At 40.7% G+C, this 23869-nt stretch overlaps 2 protein-coding genes across 2 annotated transcripts; one reads left to right on the top strand and one right to left on the bottom strand.

Moving 5' to 3' along the window:
- Positions 1-621: 621 nt before the first annotated feature.
- On the top strand, positions 622-7252 carry LOC102715839. Its single transcript, XM_006651541.3, has 5 exons — positions 622-1641; positions 3382-3846; positions 3973-5007; positions 5461-5611; positions 5837-7252. Exons 1-5 carry the CDS (start codon positions 622-624, stop codon positions 6760-6762), a joined length of 3597 nt encoding a protein of 1198 aa, XP_006651604.3. The 3' UTR covers positions 6763-7252.
- A 3147-nt stretch (positions 7253-10399) lies between these two features.
- On the bottom strand, positions 10400-22550 carry LOC102715287 (calcium-transporting ATPase 3, plasma membrane-type-like). The gene is given in 20 exon segments (XM_040521679.1): positions 10400-11105; positions 11374-11672; positions 11739-11910; positions 12613-12771; positions 12858-14806; positions 14943-15007; positions 16273-16422; positions 16684-16913; positions 17053-17417; positions 17938-18049; positions 18166-18257; positions 19281-19409; positions 19537-19678; positions 19951-20046; positions 20425-20511; positions 20646-20746; positions 20840-20963; positions 21239-21412; positions 21508-21680; positions 22267-22550. Coding segments are annotated over 20 exon segments (4983 nt in total). The 5' UTR covers positions 22355-22550; the 3' UTR covers positions 10400-10829.
- Positions 22551-23869: the final 1319 nt, after the last annotated feature.

Below are 23869 nucleotides of genomic sequence, written 5' to 3'. Positions count from 1 at the left end.
TAGCTGGGCCACAAGCCCACTACACTCTATAGCTGCAGCGCGGAATAAGTCTATTTGCGTCCCTGAACTCTTGCCCGTGGTTGAATCACGTTCCTCCTCTAAAAAACCAGGTATGACACCTCTTTAAACTATTAAAACCAGAGAACCTGACCACCCTTGGTGGTTTGCCCAACGATTTGATCTAACATGGTGTCGTTGACCAAGTTAACCGTGTGACTTAGCAAGGTGGGCCCAACATATCAGTGTGTAGTCATTACAAACTCATCGGGCCAACATGCAGTCAACTTGGTCAACGACGCCACGTCGGATCAAATCGTCGGGCAAACCACCAAGGGTGGTCAGTTGCTCTGGTTTTAATAGTTCAGGAGGCGTCAAACCTGGTTTTTCAAAAGAGGGACGTGATTCAACCCCAGGCAAGAGTTCAGGAAGGCAAAATAGACTTATTCCCTGCAGCGCTGGTCCTTAAACCACAGCCCAAGCCTGTGCATTTCCTTACAGGCCCAATATGAGGAGCCCAGGCCCAGATCGTCTCTCTCTTCCTCGGCTTCGATCCCTTTTCCCTCCCTCCCAAAATCTCCCCCCAAATCGCGCTCTCCATTTCAAACCCTCGCCCTCGCCGCAATGCCGCCCGCGCGCCGCCGCCGCCGCCGCGCCGCCGAGGCGGAAGACGAGGCTGAGGCCGTGCCGTCCTCCGCCGCCGACCTCCTCGCCCTCGCCGCCACCCTCGTCCCCGATGCCGCCGCCGCCGCCGCCGCCGCCGCGTCGCTTAGGGACCCTCCCCACCTCAAGCACGTCGTCCACTCCCTCCCTGGCTCCCACCCCGCCCTCCTCTCCCTCCCGGAGGCCCTAGCGTCGCCGCTCTCCGGCGGCGGCGGATCCGGACCCGGGTGTCCACCGGCCCCGCGCGCCGCCGCCGTGCTCCTCCACCTCCTCCTAACCCACCCGTCCCACCCGCCGCGCTGGGACGACCTCCTCCCCGCGCTCGCGCTCCTCCACGACCGCCTCGCGCAGCTCGCCACCGACGACCCGCCCCTCGCCGCGCTGGCGGTCGCGTGCTTCGAGCTCGCGTGGCGGGCCGCCGCGCCGGGGCGAGAGGCACTCGTCGCGCAGACCCTGCCCTACCTCTTCGCCGAGGCTCTCACGTGCGGCGGCCCCAGCGCGAGGCCCGTCCTCCGCCGCCTCTTCGCGCTCCGCGACGCGCTGCCGCTGCTCGACTACGACGACGACAGCATCTCCGATTTCAAGATGCTCCTGCTGCGCTGCTTCGTGTCGCCGCTCTTCCTCAAGGCCGAAGAAGGCAGGAAGCTCCTGGCGCTCGTGCTCGGCGTCAGCGAGGTGCTCGCCAGGGAGGGGCTGGAGCTTATCAGAGCGCAGGTGGGGATGACGGGAGTGAGGCGGGCGGCGCTGGTGGTCTACGGGGAGGTCGTCTTCAGGGCGTGGAAGGACGGTGGGTGGGTGAGGGGGGAAGTTGGGGAGGCGTTCCTCCAGGGGATGCTGGAGGGGGCCGTGCACGCCAGGAGCAAGGAGCTTGCCAAGGCAGCCAGAAAGCTTCTGTGTGCGTTCGTGGACAAGAGAACGGTAGCTGGTGTTGAAAAAATAGTCTTTCAGCTTGCCGAGCCTGTGCTCTTCCGGTCATTGCAGGTATGTGTCTTATTTTCTTCTGCTCTGATAGGTAGAAGTCGAGCATCACAGGGTAAAATTATTTGTTATGTGCTTGTTTACATGAAGTTACAGCCAAATCAAATTAGTAGCCCGAACCAAAAAAAATCAAATTACTAGCTATGAGTGCTAGAAGAGTGGAGTATTCGACTTAGCTAGATACGTATTGGCCTGTTGTCGTTAATCAGAAGTTACTCAAACATGTCAATATATCAACATGGTGCTACTTGACTAGGATATTGGAACTATCAGATTTTGTTTCTTTGATAAACTGGTCAAACAATACAATAACATGGGCCACAGCTATCAGTATACTAAATGCATCATGGCCATCACCAATGTTAAGGGTGTGTTTGGTTTGTTACCATTTATAACCCTACCAAATTTTTGGTAATCAACAAATCAAACATGCCCCAAACATCAAAAACATACCAAATTTGGTAGCTCTTGTATTTTCTAGTACTAGCAATGTACCAAAATTTGGTAAGACCTCAAACCGTAAATACCTTTACATTCATTTTCCTTATGACTGAAACATGTTCTGAACTTTAAAGGCATTGCCTCCTTTTCAAAATAAGGCATATAATAACTTGTAAGCTTCCTTTGTGAAATATAAAGGATGCATGTGGCTCTATCTCTTTTTCCCTTACTGTTCCTAGTTCTTCAGCATTCATTGCTATAACACGAAGTCCCTAACTACTCTCTCCCTTATTCCCAGTCCCTACACATCAATATGGAGGACCATGGTTTCCTCTGTGCTATTCTCTTGTTTTCAATTTTTCATGCCCTACTTAGCCTCAACACTTGACCAAGTATGGCTTATTGAAAAGACGGGTACACATCCATGTAACTGCTATAGATAATATATGATCTCTTTATTTAATATTATCTTTTTTGTTGTTGAATTCTTGCAAGGCCATGGTAGAGAGACAACAATGCGGTGTGTGTACAAAATGAGATTGATCATTTCTGTGATTCTTGAGAACTCTAATAGTGCCTACTTTACCATATTCCTGTCCTATCCAAATGTAAATAAATAGCTGATGCACATTAACGTTAGATCAATCATCAATAAATATTAAAATTCTGTACCTATTCCAACATCCTTTTTTAATTCTAACCAAATCTTTTTCCTTGTGAAAGCTAAGAGCATCTCTAAGAGACTATTTATTTGACTTGTCATAGCAAATTTTAGCAATTATGTTGAAAAATTATTCTCCAAGAGACTATTTATTTGACTTGCCATGCTATTTGAATGACTAAATATGTCTTCTCAATGGCTAAATCTAGCAAGTCATCCTCCCACACAACATGATTACTATCTGTGGGTCCCATACGGTTGGGCCCAAAGTCATCCTCCTAGCCATTAGGATTTGAAGAGTGGGTATGGAGAGTCTGTTTGAGTGCACATCAATTTGGACATGGAACTTCTTGACATGAATGACTAAATTAAGATTTGAAGAGTCAAATTTTAGCCATTCTCTTGGGGATGCTCTAAGATCTGGGATGTTTTGATTTGAACGCTCTTCCTAGGAAAGTATGCTCATTTGTTTGTTTTACCTTTAGATTTGCTACTTGATATCTAGGACATCTGTCATATGCTTCTACCATCTACATGTGTTAGGTTTCAATATATATGTGCCAACAAATAAGAAATATACGATACAAGTTATCTCTTTGAACATATTTTTAGCTTTATCTGAAGTGACTAATGTTTGGCAGGTTGCGAACTCCAATGTACGGCATAATACTTTGCATCTTCTACTAGATTTGTTCCCCCTTGAAGACCCGGATGTGACAAAGGATGTCAATGATCCTCTACTAGAGAAGCAATACTTCTTGCTAGACAAACTTCTCATGGATGATTGTCCAGAAATACGAACAGTCGCAGTTGAAGGACTCTGTCGTATTCTGAACCAGTTTTGGGAAGTTATTCCTTCCCTAACTATTTCAAAATTTTTAAGTAAAATAGTTGATGACATGTCAAAAGATTCTTGCAATGAGGTTCGGCTGTCAACTCTGAATGGTCTGATATACTTGCTTGAAAATCCACAAAGTCATGAAATACTGAAAGTTCTACTTCCAAGATTAAGTGACATGGTCTCTGATCCTACTTTATCGGTCAGATCTGCTGCAGTAGATCTTCTTTTAGCTATCCGTGATATTCGATCTTTCCAGTATAATAAGGTATGCTTCTTTTTATTCATTGCATGCATACATGAATTTACTATGTGATTCGTGTCCTTTGGATCTTTGATTTCTTCAATTTGATGCTTTGAATAAACAAGCTAGTTATATACCCTTTTGTTGCAGGTTGTTGGATTGGGTACTTTGCTATCTTCACTCTCAGATGACCACCCTCGTGTTGCACAGAAAATCACAAAGCTTCTCATCCCTTCTTATTTTCCAACAAAATTGTCTTTGCAAGATGCATGTGCTCGCTGCATTGCACTGATAAAGAGGTCGCCCACAGCTGGGGCAAGGTTTTGTGAATTTGCTTTGTCTGAAGGTTCTCCTCCAAGATTTCTTGTTGAACTGATCAAAGTCTGTATTACTCTGGCACTGTCACCGACAGGAATGAACTCGGAACAGACTGATGGGCTTGTAATTGCTTCAGCGAATCTAATTAAAAGCTTGTCTGATGATCAATCTAGTTTAGCTTCCTTAAGAGAATTCTTTACAAAGGCAAAGTTGAAGCTACTCTTAAAAACTGTAGTTTCTGAGGGAGCCCAGTCTGCACTCCTTAGTATGGCTCCAGTTGTATCACCTGATGATTTATCTGCTTTGCATGACGAATGTATGAATATAATCATGAATGCTGTTGGGATTTCCAAGCAGGAAGGTTGTCAAGAAGCAGTTCTAGCAGCACATAAGTTGGTTTTCTCAAGTGGCTGGTCTGACGAAATGTTTGAAGCGTTGACAAATATGCTGCAATCTAAAGCATCTTGTTTTGCTGAGATATATGGAATTGAACTTCCTATGCATCCTGTTGCATCTTTGAAGAGGAAGAAAGGAAAATCACTTAAGAAAACACCAGCAAAGTCTGGTAATGATATTGGAAAAGGGTCATGCAATTCATTCACATTGGATATTGAAGACTTTGGTGTTGTTGCAGGGGCATCATGGCAGATTAATGACATACTAAAAGATGAAGAAAAGAGAGTTGCCTTTCTACAATCTTCTTATTCAGATGTTGCATTTTCATCCCTGAAGGTCATTTCTCAAGTGTACATTGAGCAGTGCCTGCACTTTGATTCTTTTGACGCCGCACCTCTTTTGGCTTATTTGAGTTTGGCTGCACATGGTGCTCTTCAGGAGGTTGACCAAACTGATAATAGCTTCTCTGAGGTTTGTTAAACTCTACGATTCCACCATATGTACTTTGATAATTGCCTCTGGAAGAGTGAAATGCTGTTTTTATCACTTCTGCAGTTCCACCACACATAGTATAGTTATCATGTAGTATCTCCGTTCCATATTATAAGACCTTCTGACTTTGCTGAGATTTATCCTTGTATTAAATGTATATGTTTTGTATATATCTAAATGTATTAGCACACATGAATTTTGGCTAGACCAGAAAGTCTTATAATATGGAACGGAGGGAATAATGTTGATAAACTTGTAAACAATAGCTATCTGGTGTGGTCAAACATTGATGAAAACTGGAACCAATATTTGTTGGCTGCACTTAAGTTATTTTTGGTAGCTACGAGTAGGTTATGTAACCCGTTCAACCTTTTTTTTTGTATTTAACAAACAATATGTTGCCACTCATAGAAATTTGATCTCTTGTTTCAGTCAGTAACTGTCAATCACTCACTGGATCATCTGCTGAATTGTTTTGACAAACTTCTAAATGAATCTGTTACTGGTTCCACCAATTCATCAAAGTTAAAGCAGAATAAGAAATCTGCAAGACAGAAACACCATCGTCGTGGAGTTCCTGAAGGTATACCTGTGCTGATATTCTACAACTTTTGATGCAGAAATACCTCTTTGATCTGAAACTTGCATTCATTAACTGAAATATTGATCGGGCCTTGTCTTTGAAAACATGCAAAAGAACACAATTAACATTAAAAGTTTCAACTTGTAGTGATCAAAATCTTTATGATGTTATAATATGGAAAAATCACCTTTTAATGTTAATGAGTGGATTATGTGTCCTATGCAGGGAATGCAGTGAGAGGAATAGTTAATGTATGCATGCTTGGCACTGCAATTCTCAAGTTTATTGTTGACACGACAACGATCAAGCTGATCAGTGATAATAAAGTAGGATGTCTTAATTTTGCATCGTCCTTCACGAAATATGCATCATCAGCCATAAAAATGCATCAGGAGCAGAGCTCATCTTTCAAAGGGGATGATCTGAAAGAAATATTGATGCTTATACGGAGTTCATTCACATATGCAGCCAAGCTGCTTCACTTGGTTCTAGCAAACTCCACTGAGTCACAGAGTCCCCCAGAGGAAGCCTTCTTTCTTGCCAATAATCTTCTTGATCTTGTTCCCTCAGTTGATTCTGCTTCAGGCTCTAAATTTGCCCTCAGTTTGATTTCCATTGTGAAGCAGTGGCTACCGGTTCTCATATTGGGTATTGGATGCCGCTGGTTAATTGGACCGCAGGCTGAGGCTAACATGCGTGACATGGGTGAGTCTGACCTGCCACTATGGATGACTGTACTGGCCGAGAATGAGCTGCTTGATGCTGAAGAACCGAGACAGGATGATCAAACTGAGCAGGCAAGTAAGAACTCACAGCCGTCCAAAAAACTAGCAGAAATGATGGTAATTCTTCTAAAGAAAGGAAGCCCAAGAATTCTTGATTCTGTGGCTGGCGTCTTCCTGTCCAACCTCAAGCTGGCGCTACAGAGATCGGAGTACGGCGTTGTTTTGGGCCTGACACGCTTTGTCTGTGTCAGGTTGCTTGGGAGCGACTCGTCGGCCTCAGAGAAGCTGCACCTTGCTCATGATTCTCTCCGTGAAAATTTCTTTGAGATTGACAAGCATGCCGGGGATGATCTAGTCGACGAGCAGTCGGGGCAACGACTGGAGAGTGCCAAAGCTTTGATAAGATCAATTCTCTCTGACATCTGATGTATATACTACTGTAGTATCAGATGTGTTGACTGTTGATGTGCGAAGTTAACATCGCAGGTATATGGTACTACTGTTAACCATATCTATTTCTCTGTATATATATGAAGTAATATTCATGTTTGGAACAGTTACCGTCTACTGTTGAATCAGTTTGCATTTGGAGTGACTGTGCAACCTGATCTAGGCAAATCTAGATGTAGCACATCTATGCGTTGCCATTCTGTTTAGCCAGGATCAAGTGTGATACCATACATGTCGACAATACAACACAAAGAAAGGGCCAATTATATGGACTTCTGACCATTTCCTTTAGCATCTCTTCTTAGAACAGGTATAGTAGCTTACTATAAGCATATTTTAAGATGATAAAGAGGAGAGAAGAGCAACGGACTACAGATTTATAGTTAGCTGCAGCATAAACTCTAAGACATGTGTATATAGTAGGTGGAGTTAGATATTAATTATGTAGTATATGACTATTGTAAGAATTGGCTATTAAGTTGGTTATAGATAATTTATAGCCAGCAGTTGACTATACTATTGAACTTGCGGACTATACCTTGAAGATGGTAGACAAGATTTGGAAGTTCCTCCCAGTAACAAACAATTACCAAGCGTTCAATATGAATAAGCACAAACCATATCAACGAAGAAAATCATTAAAAAAAACATGAAAAATGATGCTTCACATTAGTATGATGAGTTGATGACTCAAGAGGCAGAAAATAATTGTTTCACACAGCTTGAAACATGTAACCTTTTATCTGAGATTTTCACTTATCTTTATCATTGCATTGATTTCTTATAATAAGAACCTCATTAGCCCACTTTAAAAAACCTCATCAGCGGCAAGAAAAGCGGTACAGTTAAAAAGCTCATCCAATGTCGATTATTATAAAAACTAATCCCACACATTTAATTTTTTTTAGTACAAAGAAACTTAAGAGAGTATATAAAATCAAAGAACTACAGAGCTACGTATTAAAGTTGGCTGGTGTTATTACTTAAATGTCCTATGGAATGTTATATTAGAGGGTGATCTTTTTGGTTTTTTCGGAAAAAACCAAACGGCATATTTGCAAACGAAAAATAATTTATAAATAAAATTTTTATATACATATTCTTAACGATCTAAAAGCCAAGGCTGAAAAATAAATTACGATAAAAAAACTTTAAAATCAACTCTAAATTTAACGTTGAAAATTTAAATTTTGACTTATAAGCGTATACAGAAGTAAAAAGATGAGGGTGTTATTCCTCAAATGATGCACAATATTAATTATTTCCATGAAGCTTAACAAACTCGGCAAAACCAATAGTAGGCTATTCGCATTTTTTTTCTTCTTAAAAAGGAAAAGATGACCCTCGGGTTGCCTTTGTTAGCAATCCAATAGAGGCTAGCTTGGGCGGCCACATACATAGGACTGATGCTAGCTCTGATGGCCGGGTTCTGAACTCACTGGGTTTTTCACCCATTTTCCAGCTTGATCAAGCGGTCAATGCTGCTATCTGAGCTCGCTTCCAGACAGTTTTGCGGCACACAAAAGCGTACGTGTTTAGAACGATCGTAATAATACACTGGTCTTCTAGACACTACTAATTCATATTTAAATTTTATGTTATTTATCTCTTATTATTATGTTTTGAGTGTTATGGAGAAGGACGTGGCTACATCGCGCATGCTAGCAGTTTAGTGCTAAACAGCGACCCGCCCCAAAACGACAAAACACCAGTTGCTAGCAACTAGTACACCCAAACGTGCATGTTTTTTTTCTTATGAAGATTTCTCTTAAATTACCCATCTAATCTATAATCCAATCACACCATTACGTTCATAACAATTAAATCTTTATAACAATATTTTTTTAAACGTGAAAATTTGTTCATCTCAGCCTTAATATGTTACTTTGTGTTTGTATGTGTAACTATTTTTAAAGTTTGTTTTTTTGGTTAGTTTTAGTATACTATGAATAAAATTTGTGCTTTAAAATAACTAATATATCTATTTAAATGTAATTCCGTTACAAAGCACGGGCATGTAACTAATATATATTATAGAAGTAACTTAAAATAAAAGTAAAGTAACTTGTTACGGTATTTAACGAAATCTATTATGGGGGTAAAAACATAAGTCTATCTAAAAATTAGATTTAGGGCCCCTTTGATTCAAAGAAATTTCATAAGAATTTTAGAGGATTTCATTTCTATAGAAATTTTTCCTACAAAGCCCTTTGAATCAAAGAAATGAATTCTATGAAATCCTATGAAATTCCTATGGAATGCATCTTCCTATACAAGTTTTGGAGAAAATTTAGTAAGAGGTTGAACCTCATGGAAAAAAAATCCTTTGAATCTATATCTCTCCTCAAATTCCTGTGTTTTTCCTGTGGTCGAATCAAACGGTTATTCCTATGTTTTTCCTGTGTTTTGCAATCCTCTGTTTTACACCTACATTTCTGTCAGAATCCTATATTTCCATTCTTCTGTTTTTTTACTCATGTGATTCGAAGGGGCCCTTAATCATCATATCATAGTTACCCCATAACGGATTTACTTCTAATGTCATGACAAGTTACTTTCGTTTTGTTTTAAGTTACTTCTATAATATATATAAATTACTTCTATATTGTATTAAATTTATTTATATATTATGAAATGTAATTTAATGAAATCTAAATGTAATTTAGATATATTACAAAAGTAATTTGTAATTTTTATTAAAATATAATCATGTGAGATCTTGTTATAAAGATTTAATTGTTATGAACATAAGGATGTAATCAGATCATAGATCAAACGGATAGTTTAAGAGAAAAATATATTTAAAGCAATTTGCTTGATAGACTAGTAGTGACGTGAGACTAGCTGTCTACCGTGTACTCCCTCTGTAAAAAAACGAATTTTTTCCGTGTCCAACGTTTGACCATCCGTCTTATTTGAAAAATTTTTAGGAAATTAGAAAAAATTAGTTCGCACGTAAAATACTATTTATGATTTATTATCTAATAAAAACAAAAATATCAATCGTAAAATTTTTTTAAATAAGACGAATAGTCAAAAATTGAAAAAAAAAATGAAAAATTAGTTTATTTTGGGACGGAGGGAGTAGAGTAGAAGCTCTTAAATAAGGAGGAGATCGGACGAGTCAAAAACCAACGCTTGATAAGACTAATCAGTGCGCGTGCACCCATTGTATTGTAAATGCCCAAGTATCTACTCACTGATCAGTCTTATCAAGCGTTGGTTTTTGACACGTCCGATCTCCTCCTTATTTAAGCCAACAGTGTTGCTTCTACTCTACTCCCTCCGTCCCAAAATAAACCAATTTTTTACTTTTTATCTATAATCTTTGACTCTTCGTCTTATTTAATTTTTTTGCGATTGATATTTTTGTTTTTATTAGATGATAAATCATAAATAGTATTTTACGTGTGACTAATTTTTTTCTAATTTTTTGAAAATTTTTCAAATAAGATGGATGGTCAAACGCTGGGCACAAAAACCGAAGAATTGGTTTTTTTGGACGGAGAGTAGTTGTCGATAATTAATTCTTTGAGATAGCCAAAATTTGAGAAGTACCAACTTCCATGCTTAGCTTGACAAAAGGAGGTTCAAGCTGTTGTCCATACCTTTAGTAAATTTTTAGTGATATAGTGTGGTGAAACATTTGAAATGCTATCATTGGGCAACATATGTTCTAGAATGAATCAACTTCTATTAAGAATATAATCATTGTGGCTATCATCAATGTCAGTCTTGTATTGATGTACAATCTTATCTGTTTATACCCTACCCCAGATGGCATTTCATAATAATACTAGATCAGCGTATTCAAAATAATACTAAAAATCACTGCATATTTTCCAGAACCACTGATCAGCTCTGCTTCCACAGGTCAACTTACATCATGGCAAGATTGGCCAAGTCCAAAATTTTCTTCACAGCATGCTGCCAATCTCTGATCACAGAACCCTGGAGTGCAAGTTATCCTTGTATGTAGGCTCCTTATGATGCAAATTGAGTGAATATTTCCATGTCTATGTACTCTGGTGTTATGCATAAGTCTATGGCATTCTTCGTGTATCGACTTTTTCATGAGGTTCTACAGGAATCAACTTGATGGCAGCAGCAATGGGCATCCCAAGGAAGCCAAAGAGCACACTGATGAGCCACTGCTGCTGGTTCAGAGGCGCGGTGTAAGCGAAATCGCCCAGGAACTGGACTAGGATGAACTGGAAGAAGATGGTGCCAGTGAGGACACCCAGGAAAATGGAATTGTCTGCCATGCCCCTCAGAACATTCATGTCCTCCATTTCTCTTGAGCTTATCTCATTGAACACCTACATAGAATGCAGCGAGTGAAAACCGGAGCATACGAGCAAAATGAATAATTAGCAGCAACCCAACAACTGTATGCATCACCTGGATAGCATCAAAACAAATATAGAAAATGCAATGATAAAGCCACACACTAAGTGATACAGATCCTCTTGTCTGACATTCTCTTCCCTATTAAAGAGAAAATAGCTAGAACTTCTTTTGCTTTTAGTTTCTACTCTTGCTAAATATGCCAGTAAAAAGGATGGTATTTTGTAGCAGCTAACATACCTGGCAGAAGACAAAAGTGTTAAATATGATTGTATTTAGCACAATATCAGCATTGTAGCCCTCCAGCCCAAACAGGTGTTTCCCTTGAGTTTGCAGATACCACATGACAGCAAATTGGTATAACGACTGCCCTACAATGTTCCTCCACATCACATTTGTGATAAATTTCCCTGTCCTTCCTACTGGTGCTTTCTTCATCAAGTTATCATTGGGTGGTTCAGTGGCTAGTGCAAGGGCCCCTAGGGTGTCCATGATCATGTTGACCCAAAGAAGTTGTACAGCTGAAAGTGGAGCATCCCCTGGGATGAAGAATGTGAATGATGAGATGATCTGATGAAGTTAATAGAATCATAACTAGGATGTACCTGTGAAACATGCAGAAGAGAAGTTAACTAGCAACGCGACAACATTAACAGTAAGCTGGAACTGCACAAACTTTTGGATGTTAACATAAACAGAGCGGCCCCATTTGGCAACAGTAACAATTGTAGAAAAGTTGTCATCCAGAATTACAACATCAGCACTCTCTTTTGCAACCTGCATAGAGCAGTTCATATCAGTTTATCAGTAGATGTTTGTACCATGAAGCACATGCTTGATCAAATTCGTATATGGAGGATATTGAATTTACGGTCAGAGCAGGAAAAAAAGGACACCAGGAACCGGATTATTATTTCCATTTTAGTTCCTAATTCTACAAAAGAATAAACAATGGTATTTCCCAAGCAGCAGTTGATAAACCAACATGTAGCAAATTAAATCAAGATTATATATTACAACCGTATAGGTACCATTCCACACCAGTTCCAGCCTCCAATAACTTTTTCATTACAAATCATGATGGAAAGGACTTCTATTATTCTATATTTTGATGAAGTAGGCATCAGATTGTAGGAGCTCAAGCCATTAAGAACCTAAGAATATTTTGAAATAGAATTTGCAGGTATATTTTTATGCCATAAAAGGGCTTCTACAGAAAATGAGAGCATTAAGTTGTCAATGGACAAGTTATGGAGTAATAGATGGGATTGGAAGTAGAAAACAATATGCACAAAAGAAAAAAGGCTCACAACATATTTCTTATAGAAATTTAACAGGTATCCTTCATAATTTACTTAATATGGTAAAAAGGATTATCTATATGCAATGTCCAATTCATGTCCACGTGAGTTAACCAGCACAATTTTAGATAAATATTTTCAGATGAAGAGATCTTAAGTGGTATTGCTAGTTTATTACCTCAGTCCCTGCAATGCCCATGGCAAGTCCAATATCTGCCTCACGCAGCGCAGGCGCATCATTAGTGCCATCACCAGTCACGGCAACAACTTCACTGAATGTGGTGCGCAAATGCTTCACAAGTGTATGCTTATCAAGTGGTGAAGAACGGGCCAGTACCTTCAGTTTCCATAATTATCATATGAGAGCTGCCTAGATGGGTAAACATTTATAAAACTAAAATTTAAATTAGGTATATAAAGAACCTGCATTTTTGGGATCAAATCAAGGAGTTCTTCAGCATTTTTCTCCCTAAACTCAGCACCCTCAATGGCAATGCCATCCTTGGTAAGTATACCACATTCCCGAGCAATTGCTTTTGCTGTATCAATATTGTCACCTGTAATCATTCTCACCGAAATGCCAGCTGACCGGCAAGTTGCCACAGACTGGCTGACACCTGGACGAACAGGATCTTTAATACCAACAATGCCGATGCAGGTGTAACCTTGTAATGGTATTTGCTCTTGAGTAGAAAACCCGTCCATTTCCCTATAAGCAAGGCATAATGTTCTGAGCGCTTCACTAGAAAAGGTTTTGATTATATCATTGAGCTTACTGGAAGTTGTATCGTCAAGGGGGGAGATACAACCTCTTTCATCAATGAACTTATCACAAGCAGCCAATACTATTTCTGAAGCACCTTTACAATGTGCACGATATCCTCCAGCAGGAAGCTCAAGAATGGTACTCATCATCTTTTTGGTTGAATTAAAAGGTTCCACTTTAACAATCTTAGGTTCCTGTTGCTTCTCTCCACAGCCTCTGCCTAGCAACAGTGCAAGCTCCAACAGAGCTGTCTCAGTAGGGGTGCCTAGTATTTGATACTTTCCATCCTGGTTAATCACCACTTCGCCACTGGTATTGTTAAAAATGGACTCCAGAAGAGTTTCTACAGCAACTTCTGGGATATTGGAAAGCATGCTTGAAGGAGTCTGTAGGTTGTTAACTTGCATGGTGTTCCCACAGATGCAGGCTTTTACAACAGTCATGCGATTAGTTGTTAGTGTTCCTGTCTTGTCACTGCAAATGACTGTGGCTGAGCCCATGGTTTCGCAGGCAGCCAACTGCCGAACAAGTGCCTTGTCATTCATCATTTTATTCATTGCAAATGCAAGGCTCAAAGTGACTGCTAATGGCAATCCCTCAGGTACAGCAACAACAACAATTGTAACTGCAACAGCAAAATGATCCAATATCTTTAGCACATCATCTCCAGACCAACTCAAAAGAAGCCCGTCAAGATATTTCTGGCCAAATATCCCTTGTGAAAGGACAATGAAAGTTAACAAAGAAAAAAATAGACCAATTTTCCCAATAGTGTTTGCAACTCCATTCAGTCTGATTTGAAGTGGAGTTTCATCATCCCCGCCGTCAGTAAGAACAGACATTAATTTGCCCCATTGTGTTCGCATCCCAACTGCTGTAACCAGCATTTTGCAGGACCCATCAAGGACTTTCGTCCCTGATAAAAGATAAGGGTTGTCTTCATTTACAAAAACAGGTTCACTCTCCCCAGTTAGACTAGACTCATCGACCAATACAGAAAACCCAGAAATAAAGAGGCCATCTGCAGGAATCTGATCACCAACCCCAAGATGGACAACATCACCAGGAAGAAGATCATCTATCAGTACTCTTTGTCTCAAGCCATTCCTTGTGACTTGAACAAGAATTTTCCTTTTCTCCTTGTCAAGGTCCCGGAATTGCAAGGACTGCTGATAGTTACTTGTTCCGGTAACAGAAACAACGAGGAGGATACTTGCAACGATGCCAATGCCATCATGCGCACCTTGTGGCCATCCTTCCGTGGTTATGCCAACAACCAAAGAGACGACAGCACAAGCAGTAAGAATTATAAGAGTTGTGTCCTGCAGTGCTTCCCATACAAACTCCCAAAAGCTGCGAGTTTCAGTCTCAGCGAACTTGTTTACTCCATATATGTCCTGCCTTTGATTCAAGAGGTCCTTGTCTGTAACTATCCCATTGGTTAATGATGTTGCTAACTTGTGTGCAATCCCACCTAATTGTCCATGCACAGCCAACTTTTTAGTGTCACGACTTTCAACAATAGATGCCAGTTCATCAGCATCAATCTGGAACCCTGCAGCTTGAACATCTTCAGGAACAACATATGCACTTCGAAGTGAGACACCTGAGTATATGTGTTTTTGGCAATATACTTAGATACTAGAAGCTTTCAAGGCTGCATTAAAATCAGAAAAATATGGCATGACTTGGACTCCACTCCAATATATAAGATGAGGCAATTGAGATCATTATAAAATTACCATCCTCAAACTCGAGTGTAGCTTTGGATGGCAGTGCAGCAACCTGTAGATTCTCCTGCCACACACTGGATGCTTAAATTTCAAAGTTCAAACTTGCTTAGAACAAGAAGCAAAAGAACCTAGCATTTCGGTGCGTTGACATTACTAATGCAAGTTTGAGAATATGAAGGTTTGAAGTGGAAATATTATGACACTAAAAATTAGCCAATATTAATTATAACATGTTCAGAGTTCTCAATGACAGGACGGTAGGAAATATTTTCAAGCTCGTAGAATGTTGCAGTAATTACAACAAAAAGAACATATCATAAATACACTTGATTTTACATCCAAGCAAAACGCCATGTATGATTTAATTTTACAGTTCCAACACGAAATTAAAATTAAAAATTCTGGAGTTTAGTTACTAAATATTTATTGGATTCCTCCAAGCCATTATTGCAGACTAGTTACCACAGTTTTATATTGCAAACTTCAAAAACTGAATGCTGCATCAGAGTATAAGATATTCTAGTAATGAACAAAAGCCGTAAGGGCAATGACAGAAATTACTTTGGCATCATCCTAAGTTTAGGATTCTAGCCAGATAAGGATGCCAATTGAGAAACCTGGCCATACGGATTTTCCACGCTATGATCATAACGCAGCAATCCGTACACATAATCTAATTATCAGAAAGAAGCACGTGCCCGAAAGAAAAGCTAAAAACGAGAACTAAAAAGAATCTAGTATAACAGGAGGATCACTCCCAGCAGAAACTGAAATCAAGAAGAGAGTGAGGGGTAGAGACGGACATGGCGTGATGCTCGCCTGGAGCTGGAGAGCGCGCCGGCGCCGGCGCCGGCGAGGCGGGGGCGGCGACACCCGGCCGCGCCGCCGCGACGGCAGGGCTTCCTGTGCAGCAGCGTCAGCGCCGCCGCGGCGATACCGGGGCACGCCCGTAGGGGCGGCGGCGGGATCCAACGCCCGTGGAGAACACCGCCGCCGGCGCCATGGAGCTGGAGTGGCCGGCGAGCAAGCAGGCAGCAGCAGTGGACGCCGCTGGGCATCACGACGTTGGTCTCTCTCTTCTGTCGCCGTCGCAGGCGAGCGAGCCCAGCCGAACACGTTCACTGGGCTGTTTGATGGCGACAAGATCAGATATTTCTTCATTACCCTCTCAAAGTTTCCAACTTTTTTTTTCAGTTGCTATATATCCCTTGAATAATTATGAAATTATTTTAACAGGATTTGAGTTCTATTTACAGTTTACTGTACATGCCCAGTCTCGAATTAGAGGGAATTATAATAATAGTGTTACATGTACAGCAGTTTTTCAAGTGCAGATCACTTGGGAGTGTTACAAACTACAAATGTAGTATGTTACAAGTTCTTGTCACACTTATGGAAGAAAGCATCAATAGGTATATGTTTTCCATCTTTTGAAGACTTGAGCTTCTTCTTAGGTGTGGGTGTGGTAGAGCATGGCCTTTCAGCTAACCTGCCAAGTACAAAACGGGTCATTAGTCATTATCCACAGTGTTATGGCATTTCAGTTCATCTCATGTCGACATGGAAACAGGCCAACAGAAAATAAAATGTTTATGCCCATGAAAATCTTTCATCACAGCTTTATTTCCAAATAACCACGGCCATTAAACCACCATAGCCCCCTAATCGTAATGAAACACTTGATATTTACACCTGTTAACTGATACTGTTTCTTTACGTAGAACTAAAGAGCATGACGATAGATACATACCTCTCTTTCAAGAGGGGACCCGTGCTGTTGCCTGCCTCTTCCTGTTGAAGCATTTCAGCCAAGTGGAAATCTGAATGTTCTTGCCTCTCCTCCTCAAATCCTGGAGGCAGTTCAAATCCACAATGGGAGCAGATATAGCCATTTATCCAGAAAAGATGATCAGGTTTACTCGATGAAGTAGTTGCGTTAGAGCTGGTGAGATGGTCATCAAACTTTACAGTATGTGTACTCTGAAAGGGGAACATATTATATTTATCTCTATACATGGCCAAAACTCAGTAAAGAGGCACTTAAAGGGTGTTGTAACAATATTAGCCCTTGTCAATGGAATAATTGGACAAAGTTTAATTGAGACAAATACTGGCGTACCTTCGAACTAGAGTCATCATCTGATTCTTTTTGACCCACACCATCACATATAACAGGATTTCTTGATGAAATATCATTACTATAATTGTCTGAGTTCCTTCCTTCAGGAACAAATAAGTTCTTTTCACACGAGAATAATGCCTGGTCATCCATGGTATCATCTGTTCTAGCATCATGCTCTAGATAATTGACCTTAGATATCACATTAGTATCATAGTTATCCCCTCCTGTGGTATTATTGATGCTCAGACCGTTTGCTCCATTGTCATTTGAGTTGTCAGCTGTACGGAAAAATCTATCTAGTGTCTTTTGGGTTTGTGTAGATGAATCATCTTTCTCATCATGAAGATGGGACATTCGTAACCCTGTTTAATTGTATTAGCATGACTGTTAGACTCACTCGACTGAAAATATATGTATTTCAAGCATACAAAAAGTATGAACATAAAAAAAACAGTATATAGTGCGCTGTGTGCCTTCTAGTTTTTTTTATCAAAAGGGCCAGTAGCTCTGACTAATGCATTGGAGGAGAACACATTAGTTTGAGGACCACAACATTAATGGGATCGTTGGCCAGAAAACACAAGCCATCTACATCTCAAAGAGAACTCCTGCACTATTTTGTCTATGTTCAATCCATTGCACTTGATGAGGTCAAAAAAGAAGCATGCACCATGCCAGAATCACATGCCTAAGCTGTCAGCTTGATCATCCAACAATAGTATCAACTGCTTTAGCCTAAATAAAATTCAGATAATGGCGGTTCTGAATTGTGATACAAGTTCTACAGGATAGAGTCAAACTGGTAGAAGATCCACGTGATCAGTAGTCATAAACTTTTCTCCAAGGAAAATAAACAATGGATTTATGGAAGCCCATACTCACCCATCAATCTCAAAGAAAGAGGCAGTTCAGCCTTAAGCAATTTCCTAGCGTAGATCAGGATATCTTCCTTGGAGTTGATGTAGTTTTGTGCAGTTATTGCTCTTGTCCTGACCTGGTTTAGATGAATGATCAATCTTGTAAACCATGAACAAAAAAAATCTCTCTTGGTGACTATAGTCCTATAATTACTGAAAACTAGTTAATGTTCTACAAATGGAAGATGAATACCTCAAAAGCGGCAGTCTTCAGTTTGAGCGTTATTGTCTTTCCCTTCAGGCATTCTTTTTGCATATCGTCGGCCAAATTTTCTGCAAGATTATCTGAGAATAAATAAAACCACAGTGAGTGTGTCACGCATTGGAGAGGCATTTCAGACTTATCATAAGCGTGCAATAAGGCATGAACGTCCTTATATCATCATTTAATGCATTTATCGACTTTACATAAAGTATATTATTTTTGCAGCTCTTTTAGGAATTTACCAAGTCAAGCAGGCATAGATATAGTGGCACCAGCTGTTTTCCTAAGTACACACATATGGTCTGTTAATAGTCTCTTTTGTGTGCCTTCTCTGTAGTTTCAAATTTCCGAAATACTGAAATTCCAGTCAAGTTGGCTTCTGAATTTTTCAGACAGACTTCTTATATTTGATTACTATTTTTAATTTGGAGCTTTACAGCCTTACATGTATATCATATGTAGAATAACTGATACATGAAATAAATAATTCAGCACCACACAGCGTTGGGATCCTACAATCCTGGTCCAGTGGTCTCCTCCCCACCAGTTTCAAGAAAAAACTAACTGGTACGTTAGTAACTAACTGCTTTTCAAGAATAGCTTCCAGATGGAAATGAGACACTAGCCTCATCCAACATGTTCATATGAACACTCCATTTTTTTTGTTTAGAGAATATAGGTTGAATGCTACATCTCAGGTACACAGTCAAAGCTGCCTACCAACTTCCACTTTGCATAGTTTGCTGTCCCAACCAAAACTACCACTTACCAGGAGTCCAGAGGTCCAGAACTAGAAGTCATGTTTCCTCATCAAATGTAAACAGCTTGTTGCAGCATAACTAATTAATTCCAAACCACTACTTTCTACTCCAGCCCTCAGATATTCATGCCATGTCTCAATTTATAGTCTCAACTAATATGCTATTGGCCTAATGACAAATATACCACTAAAATAGGAAAATGCATGTAATACCACCAAATAAAAATAGCAAATATTCTGTAAGAAAACCTAGTTACTTCATAATAATTGCACGAGAACAACAATTGAAATCTACTATCAACAGACCTCATAGCTAGAACAATAACATAGTAAGGGTATTTACCTAACTTCTCGAAAAGCAAAGAACGATCATCTGTTTCCCTGAAAGTTCGCTCACAACTGATACTTTTCCTTAGCCTTTGCTCAGGAGTTTCTGTACCACCTAGTCCAAGACCAACCGAAATAAAGAAATCTGGAGAATGGTGAAAGGACCACATTAACTGAGCACGCAATGGTGTCTGGTTCCAAGAAACCAAATTCTGATGTCTGCTTGGGATATGTATGACATATAGCTTCTAAAAGCTTGCAACAGAACTAACAAGTGTTACCAACATACGAACCAGCTGAGGATTCAGAAAACAATGCACATAAGAAAGCAGCCTTTTGAAGCATCTCCTGGCATGTAGTAATACCAAGCACCTGACGTAACATTTGTTCTGTTACCTTGCCTATACCACCTATCTGCATACAAAAATCTTCAAATAACAAATCAGCTTCATCCCTTTTCATGAATGTCCATCTCAGCTAAAGTGAAAAGGAGGTGCCCATGAATGTGGAATACTAAAATGCTGTTGTTTTGAACACTTCAATGGAAAGAATCTGTGCACTGCTAGAATATTTAATTGTTTAACCAATGTATGACTGAAAAAATATTAGGGAAACAAGAACCATTGCAGCAACAAAATACTTCCATAAAAAATGAAATCTTCTGAAATATTAGAAAATAGGAATACCTTTCTTATAGGTAGTGTTGATACAAATGTTGTCACAGCTTCTCGGTCATTAGGCAAGATGAACTGTCCATTAGGCTTGTTTATATCAGAGCAAACCTAGCAAACAGACAAGAATATGTGGAAAGAGACCTTATAAACTTAAAAAGACATGAAACTTTGAGTAGACGATCAGTCAACTATTGGGCTAAAAATTTTCAGATATGTGCGGTGAACAGACTTTACGATTGCAAGTTGCAACTCCTATTGGCTATGCAACCGGGAACTCCTTGCCAGTACTAATAGTATTTGTTTATTCTTAATTTCACTTTAACCAAACATGATACTCAAACAAGAAGAAAAAAGCTGGATATATGCAACAAACAGAGAGAAGTCTATAAGAAGAAATAACCATCAATCCAAAGGCAACTGAGCCCCCCCCCCCCCCCAAAAAAAAAAAACAAAAAAGAGAGATTGACAAAAACTAGAATATCTGACCTTAGCAATCATGCGGTTTGGAGCAACTCCAGCACTACAAGTTAGACCAGTTTCCTGGTGAATGGCACCCCTAAGTTCAGTAGCAACCTTTAACACACACAAACACAGTCAGACAAACACACAATGGTCAATAAACTTCAGTATTGAAGTATTAGTTGTTGAAAAAAATAAGATATCAAATGCAAAGCATAATTAATTCACCATGAAGTCATGATAATTACCTCCTCACCTGTGATGCCTCTATCAAAACAGACATTTGTAATATTGAGATACGCTTCATCCAGGCTTGTTGCAACAAAGTTGGGATCATACCTTTGGAAAACTAGAAAACAACCAATAATCAAATAATCATTTATACCATTACAGTAAGCTTTAAAAAATTTGGTAGCAATTCAATAAAAAGTAATGTACAAACCTTTTCTTGTTAATTCACTATAATAAGTGTATCTCTCAAAATTTGGATGGACAAAAACCAAGTCAGGACATAGTTTACAGCCAATAAAACCAGGCATTGCTGCACGAACTCCAAATTTCCGTGCCTGCGTAAATAAATTGATTACATTTGTATACTATATAACAGAGGACGTTGCTGTACTTGTTTGTTCTTTGAGCAAATATATAGCGAAGCCCACTCTGGCCATCCAGTCTACAATACTTAAAGAAATCCAACTTTACACAACATGATCAGTAACTTTTTTAGCAATTGTTTCAAAAGGGACCAAACCAAAATTTTATACAATAGAACTAGTTCATTTTAGTGATTGAAAAATCTGTACACACATGTCAGTATGCCATAAAAATCTAGTGTGATAACCTCATAACTTGCAGTAGCTATCATAGACATGCTACCGACTGCCAATGGTTTTCCCTTCAAGGATGGATTTTCCAATGTCTCAACAGCAGCATAAAAGGCATCCATGTCAGTGTGAAGCCATATCTTTGAAAGATCCCGTGAAGCTTCCAGCTCCAAAATTTTGTTTTCAGCGACCTGAAAATTGAGTGTGCTGAGTAAATTGGGATTCAAATACGGCATACTAGCAGTCCAAGAGACAAAGTTCAGCATAAAAACAAATTACTCCGTACCTTCTGAAAATGTGATATGTCATTATCAGTCAGCTTTGCACATTGTGCACGCAGATGCTCAATTTTTTGTTTGGTAATTGCCTCTTTCCGCTGCTCGTTTTCAAAATATTTTGAACCCTTGCTCATTTCGTAGATTACCTTCTGCACCTTCTCTTTGTCAACTCCCTCCATTCCTAATGCAGCATAACAAGAGAATAAAGACCAAAGCCATGCTTTGCACTGAATCCTATACTGTTCCATGTTCTCTCAAAATATCACACCAACAGGTCATATACTTGCAACGGCACATTTTCATGGTTAGCAAAGTACAGACAACAAAACACAAGAATGTAGTCATAAGGAAGTTGCTAACCATGTGGAAAGAACACATGTCCACATCACAATTCACAACTAGTACAAACAGGTAAATAGTTTTTTTTTCCTCCACAATATGTTAAGGGTACACCTTTTGCTACTATTATTCACGAGCTTCCTCATCAACTCAAGATAACTATTCACCGATGTAACCAAGCAAACAAATGGAGCCATCCAACACAAGGCAGCATCACATATTCACATATAAGCATGCACTACTAACTTCCAGCTGCATCTGATGATACCGAGGTGAAAATCAAGCTTCGGTTTTTGATTCATCTTCTGTCTACATCAATCTTTTGGAATTTATATGTTTCCAGTGAATTGTGTGAGGCAGACCCTAATGCGCAAAACCCCCCTATTGAGACACTCTTACGCGACGGGAGGAAGGGGAGATTCATTTACCAGCTTTGGCATTGGTGTAGGCGGTGTGGTAGGACTGCCACGGCCTGTCTCCTCCGCCATCGGGCGGCGTCCCCGCGGCGGCCGACATCGCGTGCGACGGCGAGCTCTTCACACCCCCCCCCCCCAACCCCAACCGCCGGCCAACCAGAATCCGGAGAAAGGGGAAAGGAGCTGAGGGGATTAAGCTCCGGCGAGGTGAGGTCGGCTCCGCCGCCTCCAGCGGTCGCGCGCGAGAAAGGAGGGTGCGCCTGGAGCCCTTGAAACCTCCTTTCTTTGAGTCTTTTGCCCCTATATGTGCCACTAAATTTTTTCCAGACACCTCTATGCCATCCATCAAAATTTTTTTTACCTACTTGTCATTCCGTCCCCCTTCTGTTAGAAAAGAAACTCTTACATATGAGACCCACCTAGAAAAACTACCACCACAGCCCCCAGCCAGTCCTCCTTCCTCTCCTCCTCATCTTGTGCGCCCCTCCCTCCTCCTGAGAGACCCTTCCTCCCAGAACCCTAGGCGCCGGCGCCGCCGCCGTCGGACTGGCTAGATCCGGCCTTCCCCCGTGCGGCCCTCCCTCCCGTGCGCGAATACTCCCCGTGCGCCCCTCCTCCCGTCCACCCTTCCCTCCCGGAACCCTAGCCGCCGGCGCCGCCGGATTGGCTAGATCCGGCGTTGGCCCGCCTCGCCGGACCGCCGCCGCCGCCCCCGGACCGCCGCGTGCGCTTCAGCCTCCTCCTCCCTCCCTTGCACCACCCGGGCAGTCACGGTGGTGCAGCCAGCCGGCGGTCAGGCCGGCGCACCGGCCGGTGTGCCCGTGCGGCCACCCAGGCCGCCCCCCGCCGCTATCGGCCTCCTCTCCGCAGCCATCCTGCCGTGCGCCAACCAGTTGGGCGGTGCGGCCGTACGACTAATCGGCGGCCAGGCAAGTTGGGTGATCTCTTTATCTCTCACTTTCACCTTTCCTTATCTTGTCATTTACAACCTCACCGATCTCATTTACAACCTCACTTCCACTTTTTTCACCCAAGGTCTGCAACTGGATCAAATGACCCCTTTGCTTTCTAAATTGGGCACCCTCTTTGTTCATGAAGACATTGCATCCTATAAAATCTCTCCACAGATAATGCAGACACCAAGGAAGAAGCAAGCTGTCATGAAGAAGTGTACACCAAGGAGAGTCCAGTTGAGGTAGCCAACCCATCCAGTCCAGCTTCTAATACCAGAAGCAAGAAGAAACTCCAGCTTGAATAAATTATGTGGAGGAACTACTACTTTTAATGTAATTTAAGACATGTATAGTTTGGTGTGATGAAAACTAGTGAACTACTACTTTTCATGTAGACTTTTTTTGTGTGGACTAGGAATATTTATGTGTGGACTTACTGTGGTGAACTACTACTTTAAATGTTGGTGATCTTGTTATGTGTGGACTTAGTGTGCTGGTGAACTACTTTATATGTTGCTCATATGAACTTGTTGTGGATGCAATGGTCATGCCCTTGTTTTTTTTGTTGGTGTGCAATGGTCCTGCACCTGCTTTTATCCATTGTATTCCCATATTTTTCTAATTTATTCTCATATTTTTACTGATTTATTCAGGTAATTTGG

The sequence above is a fragment of the Oryza brachyantha genome, chromosome 3, assembly GCF_000231095.2.
Source record: "Oryza brachyantha chromosome 3, ObraRS2, whole genome shotgun sequence".
Lineage (NCBI taxonomy): Eukaryota > Viridiplantae > Streptophyta > Magnoliopsida > Poales > Poaceae > Oryza > Oryza brachyantha.
The sequence above is the reverse complement of the archived record's forward strand: the minus strand, read 5'-3'. Positions and strand labels throughout refer to the sequence as shown.